The 13,003-nt window shown below is 41.1% G+C and overlaps 1 protein-coding gene across 12 annotated transcripts in view; it reads left to right on the forward strand.

The window, feature by feature from the left end:
- Positions 1–6,113: 6,113 nt before the first annotated feature.
- Positions 6,114–13,003, forward strand: part of C2H8orf34 (chromosome 2 C8orf34 homolog) — a 262,725-nt gene continuing 255,835 nt past the window's right edge. For 10 of the 12 annotated variants that reach the window (XR_014953440.1, XR_014953441.1, XM_021555581.4 and 7 more), the window contains exon 1: positions 6,114–6,685. Coding sequence is in view for 8 of the 12 variants with exons in the window: in XM_021555581.4 (XP_021411256.2) it covers positions 6,617–6,685 (69 nt within the window). In the remaining 4 variants the exon portion in view is untranslated. Of the gene's footprint in view, positions 6,691–9,714; positions 9,787–13,003 lie in introns of all 12 variants that reach the window. The other 2 variants (XM_085573876.1, XM_021555580.4) reach the window with 2 other exon arrangements.

Raw genomic sequence — 13,003 nt, forward strand, 5'->3', positions numbered from 1 at the left:
ACCACCTTAAAATCAGCTGCACTAAACTTCCACTATTTAGATTGGTTTCTACACCATTCACTCACTATTCAGCAGCTTTAGTACCATTACCTGCTTTCAGTAGCTTCCCAAATGAGGGTCTTACAGGCATCTAAGGCTTGATAGTCCTCCTAGACTTGTTAGCTGTGACTGATCTCTGATGGCCATACCTCCCTGCCCTTGAAAACACCATCATCTATGTTTATCTGTAGCACCTGAAAAACCTAAATTGGATATATATTTTTAGCTAATAAAACATGCTGAAATGTTTGGTGGTTCAGAGCCTACAAAACTTTACCACTGCAAGTAATTAGGATACAGTAAGCAGTACAAACATTTATAATAATTATGCAGTGAGTGTACAAACATATTATAGGTTTAAAGACCCTTAAGTGAACTTGCTGTCTGAATGCAAATGTAAAGGCTGCAGCATGAAGCAGCATTGCCAGCTGAGTCAGATACAGCACTTGTTCCTGGCCATGGCTGAGATGTCCCTGCAAAGTAGTTTGTGATGCAGTAACCTATGTTAGAACAGTATGATTCTTTATTCCCCTCTAGTGGCTAGTCTGCATAGTATTAGTTACTAGTCGAGGGCTAGAAGGACTAGATCAGACTCTTGGAACAGCAGGACATGCCAAAAAGTTTTGGTTCAGTTCCTGCTGCCATCCACACTATCAGAATGTCAATAGTGCACAGAAAAATGGTCTGTGCTCTGGCAGTGATAAAGAAAGAGGGGAAAGGAACAGTTTTTGAAGGGTTGAAATTTTATGTTCTTAGTCACTACCAAGGAATTAAATTAATGGTTTTATCCCTCAGAAAGGAAGAAGAATGTAACTGTCAATTCACATTGCAAGTCTTTTATTTAATTACTTTAGTCCCTGGGTGTCAGTGAAGTTGAATATGAACCTGGCCAATCCATCACCAGGAGCGTACCAAGAGTTCTGCTTTGCAGATGGATTCTGAATACAGCCTATCTGCCTATCTTCCATACTGCAAATAAGAGTAAATTCTCAGAGCATATTTGTCATTGAAATGTATTTAATATATACAGCCAACTCTATTACAAATATTCTCATAAGTACTGCTACTTCTACTTACGCTTTATGTTAATGTGTAGCCAAACAGAAAGAAAACAACCATAAAGATGCTAAAAATCATCATAAGCTGCACTAAAGTCTTGAAAGAGTAGTGATTTCTATTAATGGTTGGATTGCTAATATGATATGAGCTAGATTCTTCAGGTTGACAATGGAATTTTTCTTTTTTGAATAGGATGAGAGCATTCCTGAACAAATCATTGGAAGCAGGAAAGTGAACATTATACACGAAAACAAACTACAGAATAAATCTGAAAATAAGAGGAGTCAAAGAGGTAGACACTCATCCTCCTTAAGCACAGTGGGAGGTTTATGAATCTTGGATTTTACAGTGATTTGTTCTTGTCCTTATTGAAAGCCTGAGGATAATGCAAACTTTCAAGTTCCCAAGGGCTCCTGCCCTGCAGAGAATAAGTCTACCACAGAGGCTTTGTGGTAAAGATCACAATGTATAAAGGACAAAATATCCAAAACACAGGTTAAATTCTCTATGAGAATGCAGATGCAAAGAAATTCTTGCTCTTTACAATAAGTTTGGGTCAAGTCCAGATTTTGAAGTTGCATGGCTGCTATCTTGGTGTGAATAGAAAACCAAACAAAAGATATTTGATGTTGCTTGAATTCAAGCTTTTGGATATATTATCATTTACTGAGTACATTTAAGAAAACCACACCAGATAAAATTAAGTGGACAAAAACAGCCCTCCAGTGATGTTATTCCCAATTCTGTTAGTTAACTTGATATGGGATAAAAGGTAAATTGGATATTTCAGCATAATACAGTAAGATGCTTCAATTTCTTTTGAGGACATGCTATCCAAGCAGATACATTTTTAGGGGAATGCTAAATAAAAAGCAAGATGACAGCTTTCTAGGTCAGGAACTGCTAGACCTTCATTATTTTAAACAGCTTGGAGCACTGCAATATTTAGCCAGTGTGTGTGTGTGTGCATGTGTGCTTTTCCAGAAAATTTTACAACAGGCATTTGTAATGTTCTAAGGCTATGCTTTGGCAATAAAAAATAATGTTTCATTTATAAAGTGCAGGAACTCAGGGATTTTGTTCTCCTGGATGTAACTTCAGTTCCTTTTTTTTTACAGTACAAGGATACTTTAAGAACTGCATTTAGTCAGTTGTTGACTAATGGCTCATAGTTCTTCATGAAGCAGATAATGACTTTGCATAGAATATCAAACTCAATAGAAACAATCACAGTAATGGAAGAATTCTTTGTTGTAGAATTATTACATGAAAGGAAACACTGACAAAACAGGAAGCTTTCTAAGGAAGACATCACCAGGTTTTGATGAATACCACCTCTTTTGATGTGCCTGTTACATTTTCTCTTCTCTGTAATTGTTTTTGAAAGGTTTGTTAAGGAATTTCTGATGACTTTTTGATAGCTGAAACATACAGCACTTAGTGGGAACTAGAAAGCCATTTAAAGGTTTGTAATAAATTCATATATTGCCACTATATTTCTCTTAGATTGTAATGTCTCTTTTGTACTCCAAATGCCATCTCAAAAAATAAACTTTGTACAGAGCATATGGATCAAATTTTAGCCAGAAGAGAAAAAAAATTGTTGACTTGGCACTTGGTATTTGTGACCCACAAAGTACTTTTACAGCCAGCCAAGTCATCAGTTTCCTTTTCTGCTAGGCAGTGGCAGCTCTGACTCCTGAAGAACACCTTTGCATGTGAAGCCTGAGTAACTTAACTCTGGCAATGATGAATGGGTACTGCAACTGACTGTAACTTAGAAAATTCAGTGCTCAGCATTGGAACTGTAGCAAACTTGAAAAACTGAAAAACTGATGGCTGGACTGTAGTGATGTAGACTACCATGGAATTATTTAATGGGTCCCTACTCTAGCAAAGTCCTTGAACTAAGTAAGTCAAACCGGAAACGACTTATCAGAAATGCACACCGTTCTCTTGAAGAAAAGATTGCAAGGTGAGAAACCCACCAACATAACAATGGTAAGAAGCAGGGAGCTCAGGTATCATAGACACAGGATAAAAACTGAATAGAGTGTGGTCACGAGCATCTTAAAAATAGCCCTGTTCTTTTGACTCTTTCTCCTTGTTTTTTGGGAATCTTGTTTTGTGAGGGGAATATATTTTTTATTTGGGATACTCTTCATTTTTTGGTGCCTGTGTGCAAATTCTTTCAGTCGTTTCTGTTCTTGCAGTTCACTGCTGAGTGTTATGTAGATGTGCATGCTGTATACTGCTCCTGAAAGAAAAATATCCATGAAATTAAACAGGACCATAGCAAAGTGCAATACAGAGACTATATTTTATTACTTAGGTTGTAAAATAACTTAGTGTTCAGTTGCTCATACAAAAAGGTTGCTAAAAGTAATAAAAAATTCAAGCATGCCTAAACCAGTAATTTTAATCCAAGAGTTTTTTCCCTTTGGCATGAAGATGAAAGTTAATTTTAAAAGACTGTATTAATACCAGTTTTAAAAACTTAGAATATCTTAATTAAAATTTGAAAATGTTTTTCTCCTAACAACTAAGAGGACAACAGGGACATATCCAGCTTTCTGTGCTTATTTGCAAATCACATGTATTTATTGATTGCTATTTTGGTGTGGTTTGTCGTAAACCTAGCAACAGTTTTTGTGCTTGGAAAAAAAGAGAAAAGAGTGCTATGAGTGAAGCTCCTTTTCCTATTATACCATGTCACTCAGCCTATGCTCTCTGCAGGAGACACCTGAACTCCCGTATTTTAGCACTCAGAAAGCTTTACTGCAGGGAACTGCTGCAGACCTTCAACTAGGTAACAGCAGCATGAAGCTCGTGGTAAAGAACTGTCTGTGTTCTTATCTCCCCAAAGTACCTAATCCATATCAAAGGATAACCTGTCACTAACTCTCATGGGAGCTGTGGGGGTTGCAAGATGTGTCTATTTAGAAAGCTAATTCTACATTTGGCCTTGGAAGCTTTCCCAGCCACAGCAGGACTGCTACTGTGTCTCCCAAGCCAACTGGAAAATCTAGATTATATGTCTGGGTGAGAATTAAGAGAAGGAAAAATGGTCTAGGGAAAAAGGAAGCAAGAATGACAACGGACACCAAAAAACAATCCAGCATCCTTGGTAGATAATCAAAAGTCATCTGAACACAGGGCTGGGCAATGAGCTGCAAGTAAGTCTGATGTAGCAGGGGGATTGAACCAGTCCCTTCCAACCTCAACCATTCTGTCATTCACTGGGAGGAAAGAAAAAACTAACTGAATGCAGAAATTCTCAAAACTCTGAGGTTTTAAAAGTGAGATCTTGGCATCTATCTAATTGTAAAATATGTAACCACAGACATTTATGCTATCTTTAAAACCTCTTTTAATAAATTATCTTTTCTATTCATTCTGTCTCATATTGCTGACAGTCTTGTTCCTTTTCTTCTGTCCTCTTCCTGGTCTCCACAGAGCAGTGACAGTTTGCGGGTTCTGAAATGGCCATATCTCAGCAGGTCTGGACGTGCTGCTGCTTTGAGAAGTCAGGCTGTGTAGGGTTATAGAAACATAAGCTCTCATTTTTGCATCATGTGGGGGCATCATTTTACAAAGTGGGAGACTTTTACTCATTGGAACAGTCTGGATTCGGGTAAGATTTATGAAATTTTACAAACATTCTCATCTGATGGGAATCATTAGAGCCACTGTAGAGAACCTGCATCACTGGCAATTACCCTTATGATTGTATGATCTTCATTAAGCTGATTAAAGTAGCTTAGCACCATATTATTTAGGTGGCACCAGGCAATATTTTGCTGAAGAAGATATGCTAGAACTCTTGAGTTATATGAATTTTAGAAGACTACCCACTGAGAATCCAAATTAAAAAAATGTGCCATTTTTAAGTGACTACTATGGAAACAAACACTGTCTCAGTAAGTCTGGGATGAGCACATTCCAGCAAACCATTAAAGAATTCTACATGCTATTGCTTACACTACAGGATGCGCTGCAGGCTCTTTGTAATACAACTTACACTTGACCTCCTTCTAGGTAGAGGCTTGAGGTTTAGGTCAGTACAGAGGATTTTGAAGTCAAACAAGAGTCAATGGCTATGGGAGCAGAACTCAGGATCTTTGACTCCTGACAAAATTAATCTTTTTCTTTAGCGGTTTCTGAATCAGGAGACGCTTGTACTCTCGCATTTGCAGAACACTGCTTGATTGGGAAGAGGCAGCCTGATTCAGCAGATGTGCTGAATGTTCCCAATAGTCTTGAAAGCTGTTTTGTGTATTTAAAAAAATCCTTATTACCAAACAGGTTAATGTTAGTACACCAAAATCAGTTACTGCAGAAGAACAGAAGTGTCAAACCCCAAGAAGCATGTTTTTTACTTCTCTAAACAGAGAGAGGGGAAAAAAATAAAAAAAAGCTGGTTATGATCCTGCTTCCAGAAATGGTGGGATACTAGTTACTTGAAGACAGAATAAACACTGATTCTTTGATGCACCCATTAACTCAGTACTCTCTGAAGCCGGCTTAATATTTTTTACTTGCTCCATCGCGCCCTTGGCTGCTTGCTGGAACTCAACACAACCTGCGACCAGGACGCACCTACATAGCTACTCCAATTATCCCATTACGATGCTCATTGTACCTAATTGGTAATTTCATTGGCATCATAAGAAAGGTAGCATTTTAAGATTTAAAGATAATTTAAACAGAAATTATGGAAAAGCCCTGGCTGCAGTCATTGCATCCCCCTTCCCTGCTGGCAGCGCGACTCGTTCCACTCCTCCGCGACCTTCCCCCAGCCGAAGTTTTCCCGTGCCGCTCAGGTGCCTCACGCCGGGCGGCCCGCGGCGCTCACCCCGCCCGAGGGACCGGAGCCAGGTGGGGACCCCGCAAGCGCCGGCGGGGAGCGGGGGCTGCGGCTCCACCGGGGGCAAGCCCGTCGCCGGGCGGGCAGGGGAGCGGCGGCGGCACAGCAGCCCCCGCCTCCCGCCCGCTCTCCTCCCCCTTCCCCCGCTCCCGCCTTTTGTGCGCCGAGCCCGGGCGTCAACGGGCGCCGGCGGCCGCGGAGCTGACAGGAGCCCGCGGCTATCGGCCTCGGCGCTGTGCCGAGGGCGGCAGCGCTGAGCCGCGGCCGCTCCCGTCGCCAAGGCGCTGCCTGGCACAGAAACACAGAGAGAGACGGACTGACAGACACACGCAGCGCGGAGCGGCGCGGGCTCGGGGGCCGCCTTTGCAGCTCCTCCGCTCACTGCACCATGCTCCGCTCCAGGCAGCGCCCGCTCGCTGCTCCTTGAGGGCGGCCAGCCCCGCGCCCGGCTTCAGCGGGCGACCGGCAGCCGGCTCCTTTCCCCCGCCCCCAGTTACCTGAGTTAGCTCCGTCCCGGGCACTTTGGCAGCGCCTCCGCCCTCTCCCGCTGTGGCAGCCCTTGTGCAGCGGAGGAGTGAGCCGCCAGCAGCCGGAGGGACTGCAGCCGCCGCCGGGGGAGACGAGCTCAAGCCCCCGCCCCCGGAGCTCTTCATGGCGTCTCACCAGCAGACGAGGATCCAAGCCTACCTGGAGAAGAATAAGATCGGTCCCCTCTTCGAGGTAAGGTGCGCTCTGGCCAGCCGGCTCCTCCGCGGCGGGCAGCGGTGGGGGCGCGGGTATCCCACCCACGATGGCCGCGGGTCCCCGCGCAGCCCAGGCGAACGTAGGGGCGAGGACGAGTTTGAGGCGCTGCCTCGGCAGTGCCGGCACCCCTCACTCTGTCCCGCCGCCCCGCCACACGCGTGTGCCCTCGTGTCTCTCCTCCACGCCCCTCCGAGCGCCGGAGCTCCGCGCAGCCCTCCCTTCCCGGCTATCCCGAGGATGTGCCCCGCTTCTTCGCCCCACCGCGAACGCGCCGCCCTCTGCTTTGCACGATCCCGCGCGGATCCTCAAACAGGTGCCCCGCCGCCCGAGGCCGCCCCGGCGGCCGCGGGACAGCGGCCCGGCCCCGCCGTCCGGGCGCGGGGAGCCGCGGGCCGACCGCGCACCCGCCGCGCACTGCGAGGGGAGGCGGCGCTTCCAACCCCCGCCGGCTCCTGGGCGGCAGCGCCGAGCACCGCGCACGGCCCGCGGGCGAGCCCCGAGGCGCTGCCCCTCCGTGACCGGCCCGCGGTGAGGGACAGGCGGGTGCCTCCCACCGGGAAACGCATCCTCGGCACCGAGCACTCGGAAAGAAGTCTGTCCTGCGAAAAGTCCGTGTCGATGGTGTTTTCTGAAATTTCTATCTGCAGTCACACACCGTGTTTTTGCTCTAGATTTAACGTTTTCTTACAGCGATGCACTTGCAGGGATTTGTAGATGCACAGATGTGCATATTTTACTATTTCAGTACATAAGCTGTGAATACTTAGAATTTGAAAGGGTGTTAGAGCAATCGTGATTATTACCACTTTATCATCCTCTTTCTCATGCAATTTTAAACATCTAAATGCACATATATTATGCACTGCACTCTGGCAGTATTAACACAAGGAACAAGTCTCCTTTTTTCAGTATTAAACTTGTTCTCAATCAAGCTTGCTATGTATGAAACCTTTTATTCTGGTGTGGTGGGCACCTGGTCTTCAGTATATATTTTGCCAGTCTCCATGAGCAAGGTTCAAATTTAGTTAGAAAATTGTTCACTAATGGTCTGTTTTTATATTTTTCTGTGTGCATAGGCTGTTGACATACACTGTGCTGGTTCAGTGCTAGTGGTGTTAGATGATTTTATTTTGCAATAAATAAATCCCCATTTGATGGAACAGTAACCGGGTACTAGGGAATGGCAGGTGATTTTTCTAGTTAAGGAATTGATAAAAATGGAAATATTTGTGTGGTTAGACCTGTGTTGCTAGGTCTAAGTATGTAACTGACGCTTGTTTATTTCAGTGGGAATTCAGTGCTTTGGGGTTGTTCAAGGGTTAGGCCCTTGACAGCTTTCATTCTAAATTTCCTTAACCCATAGGTTTACACATTAAAATTCAAGCAAACCACTTGACATCTCTGTTCTGAGTCACTGTGTTTTAACCTAGTTTCTCTGTAGTATGAGAGGCTTGTCTCTATTTGGATTCTTGTAGGATATTTTGGTTATCAATAGTGGAGAGAAAGATTAAGAAGTCGTATTTGTTTCAGCATTTCACAGATCACCACTTATTTCACTAATCTTTGTAATGCAGGCATTTTATTGTGATAGAAAGAATCTGTGAAAGGCTCTTTGCATAACTGTGCGGCTGTGTACATGTTCTTAGTGCACTCCTGTATACCAGGAAGGCTTTTTGGTGTGAAATCTACATACACCTGAATACTAATGACTGGTTTTAAGATCTAGGGATATAACATTCCTACAGCTGTTAACAGTTATTTTAATCCATTACACTGGAAAGAAGAAGAAGATCATGATTCTTATCTCCTCTACTTCCTAATAGGCCATTTAAAATCTACTTACATATTTAATTTTTTTATGTACTTTTTGTTCTCAATAGTTTATTGAAGATCTGCAGCCTGTACTTGATCTTGTAGTCCTTAGAAAAAGGAAGACAGATATTTGAAGTTGATGGGAATTGGTCAAAGACTATGCACAGATGAATCTTGTACTCTATACTAGAATTCCTATTAGATGTGCCTTGTGGTGTTTGAAGAATACCATGTGTTCACAGTTAGATATAGTCACTAACACGTCAGTTTTTCACGTGTCTAAAAGTTCTGACATGTTGCAAAAGGAGATCTGTGCTTTTTCTTTCATCCAGGAACAGCTAGCATTTTTTTATATTGCTTCTGGTTTGGATGCTAATTAACTGTCACTTGTCATGGATGACAGCCATCTTTTTTTTCAGGGAGTACTAATTTTCTGATACCAACTCAGAACAGAGTGGACTTGGGTTCAGTTTTCTCCAGTGTTATCTGCTGAGCAGGTTGTGACTGTAATTGCTCAATATATGCTTCAAGTCAACATTTTAGAGAGTGCATGAAATGAAACAGGGTAGCTGAGGGCAGTCACAGGAAAAAAGGACGTGGAGAGAGGACCTGTGAGCTTTCTGAGATGAGGGCAGGGATAGTGATGCATAAACAGATGGTATTTCATACCAGCCTAATGAATAATCGGTGATCAGGGGGACTTTACACCATCGATTTTAGACAATTACAAAGCCTCAGAATGCTGATGGATGGAACAGTTGGTGGTGTACTGAAAGTGAAGTACAATTCCCCTGCATTACATTTAAGAGCAGTAGTTGCTCTTGCTAGTAGGTCATTGTGTTCCAGTATCCTGGTTGTGTCTCTTTTCTCCATGCTGTCCTGTATTTGTGGCCTTCTCTTACAGTGGTTAGGGATTTTTGTAGTTCATTAACCAGCAGTACCTACTTAAGAACATCTTTGCTGAAGTTTTGTGTGGTTTGACACTTGAATTATATTCCTAATTTCTGTGAAAGAGAAGCGTTCAAGTGCTGAGACATGAGATGCAGGAAGACCTTGGGCTCTGCCTTGGTTAGAAAGTTGTTTCCTTCTCTATAAAGAAATGTGAGGAGTAGCCTGGAGAAAGAATTAATGAGCTTAAGCTGACTCAGCAGGCATTGGTCTTCTACTGACTACTTGTATCTCTTAACACACAGTAGGAAGCCCTATCCACTGAGCTATGAGTGGTTACTCAGCCCAGATTCACTGGATGCCAAACATTTTACAAGGTAAATTCTTATTTATGGGTTACAGGTGGGAAGGAAGGTGGGCAGGAATTACTGTGTACATCTGAGACTGTCAGTTTTGAGACTTGACAGGTTGCAAAACAAATTCAATACTGCAGCCTCATTTTCCCTTTTGAATATAGATCCCCAAGTCATGATTGTTCAAAACTGTTACTTCTCTGCCATTTCATCTTTCAGGTGCCCAAGATTTTTGCAGGTAAGATCGCTGTGAACCTATAACACAGCTTCAAAATGCCCCAGGGCATGAAGGTGTTGTTAGTGCTGACAGTAAGGTCTTAAATTGACCCCTTATATTCTGTCAGGCTTCATGAGCATCCTTATCCTGTTTTGTGTAGTTTTTGTTGTCGGTTTCTTTTCTTTTTTCTTCTGGTTTTAGAAAGAAGCTTATAGAAAACTTAGACTTGTAAGAGATTGTTGGCATCTGACAATACTGTGGTTAGACAACGAGTTTAGATTTGAGGAATGCCCTTTAGAAATGCCTCTTTTCTGGGATTTTCGTGGCAACACATACAACGACACTACCTGATTTTTTTTTAGATACTTTTTTTTTTTTCCACATTAACTTGGAATGTAACAAGAATTCTAAATATGAATTATTTCTGTGATGAAGCTTCGCTGTTGTTTTTTTTTCCATCTTTCTAAAATATGAACAGGAGGTATGTGCCTAAAATTGGCTAGGACAGAATATTCAGAATCAGCACCCACTCATTTCTGTCTGACTGAAGTATTGACCCACTTTACATTTCAAGCATCCAATCCAACAAGTTCTATTTGTGTGCTAATAATCTCAATGAATAATCCTGCTGCCTGTATCCATACATCTATTCTTCTGTACAAGTGTATCTCTTTAGTATCCAGTTGTGCTCTCATTTGGGCAACCTGACATTTTTTGTGAATTTGAAAGCTGGATCAGCACCCTTGAGAACAGATTGCAATAAATCTTCAAGAGCTCTGAGATCATTTTAGTGTTTTGGAATTTTTTATTTCTAGAAGTGCAGCTAAAAAGCATCCAGCAGGTATATTGTTGTTATGCAAACCCAAGAACTGTAATTTCTTTGAATTATAAAAAGCCGAAATAACTCTTCTCAAGGTAAACATGCCAAACTCCTGGTTACCTAAGATTTTTTTTTTCTCCAAGTAATATGGGGTTAGAACTGTAATTTTTATTTCAAACAACATAAAACCTTCATAATACCACCCTTAGCTTTTTTTTTTTTTCTTTTTTTAGGAGACATAATTACTGAAGGAAATACAATGGGAAACTGCTATTTTTTTTAAGCTATGATGGTTTTTCTTTCTCTAAACGAAATAACATTATTGGTGTATATTATGCAGTGGTATCTATTACTTAAATAAAATAACTACATTTTTCACTTAAACCTTAACCTATTTGGTGATGAACACTATCTATAGTGCATCTTATAATCGACTTAGTCAAAATTTGGTGTTGAATTTTGGAGTTTTGTACTGTCTTCTGAAGCAATGTTTACCCTTGGTCCTTAAATACACAAAGGTAGACACTAATTGAATGTCTAATTAACCAGTTCACATTTTCTCACAGTATAAAATTATGTTTCAGTCTGCAATATCTGCAATTTGAATGATAGACGTAAGCTCAAATAATTGTTTTCTTTTGAGGTCAACCAAAACCTCCAAATTTTGAGTATTTTGGTATTATACTTAATGGGTTTGATTCTGTGCTAGCATGAAAGGGTCTGTTTTATGGATTACACAAATGTATTTAGTGAAGCATTTGATTTCAAGCAGCTAGATGGAGCCTTTGAAAGGCTGAGTTTTTCAGTACTTAGACATCACAAGGATCACTTTAGGCGCTAACTGGTTAGCCAGTGACACTGTTTCAGCCTGGCAGTTTCTGTTCCAGGGAAGCCAGTATTAGCTGGTTTTCAAGTAATGTGTGGAAACCAACAGTGATCTAGAAATGCTGCAGTCTTACACAGTAGGAGGTAGGAAATCACATCAAGTTCTAATTTTTATTTTTGTTGGTGCCTGATACAGTAAGATGTTATTGTATCTTTAATGTACACTGAACTAAAAGACTTATTTAAGGGGAATGTAAGTCAAAGGGAAAAATGGTGTAGAGAGGTCCTTTGCATTTTGGTGAATTCATCATATACTCTCATACGTATCTTAGATAACTTTATCATTAAGGGAAAACAAATTAAAGACTCTAATTAAAACTACAGATACACCCTTTTCCATTAACAAACAGTTCCATAAGAAATGGCATTATGCTTATTACTTAGCTTTTGTATTGACCAACAGGACGCAAATGTCAGAAATCTACCTGTGGTTGAGGCAGTTATAATTCTACTCTCCTGTGTAATCTAAGATTACGAAAAAAATGTTTCTGAATGAGGAAAATTACACTATTTTGCTGCCTGGCTAGTTAACCTCTCAGCATTTAAAAGGAGTTGCATTTTTGTGGTGTTTACTCCTCTGGAAATTTGTCTGAAGTTAGTTGAAGACTTTAAAAGCATATTGGAAAAAGACAGTGAAAGAGACATAGACACAGGTATGCACTGTGTGGCCAAGAACATAGATAGTAATCACATAAACCTTGTTTCCATAGTGGCAAAAATATTGCTTGCTTGAAATGGAAAAGTGGGCTCTCTTAATTGATTTCTTAATTGCTTTTTCAAAAAAATTCTTTGGCAACAGACACAGAAATAAATAAAAATCCAAGTAGTAGTTAAATTGGAAGAATTGTATCTAAAATACAGAATTATAAGGTGAAAGTATCATAATAGCATCCTTTTATTATGTTAACTTTTAATATTTTTAAACTCTCAAAAGGACAATTTTTTTCTTGAGAGGAGAAGCAGAAGGCATAACTATCTTGCATCAAAAAATACCTGGTAAAATGAGAAGTAGTTCTCACTTGAGTTGTTCTCACCATCGTGTATTAGCAAAGCCTGATTGCTCAATGGTAATGTATAAAGCTAACAGATATGATATTGAATTTTTTCTGGCAACTTGTCTAATAACTAATCAGTCTGGATCAAAATAAGCCCATTACTACTGGTCTTATTTCTTCTTTCGTTTTATCACATTATGAAGTATCTCCGAAATTTAGGATCACATTAACAGTATTGAATTAAGTTCTTCAATTGTTTGTTTTGTTTCTTTTGATTAGTCCAGTCTTTTTGGTGCAGCAGATCAATGGTAAGTGGCAAATATA

Source organism: Lonchura striata, chromosome 2 (genome assembly GCF_050655825.1).
Source record: "Lonchura striata isolate lonStrDom1 chromosome 2, ASM5065582v1, whole genome shotgun sequence".
Lineage (NCBI taxonomy): Eukaryota > Metazoa > Chordata > Aves > Passeriformes > Estrildidae > Lonchura > Lonchura striata.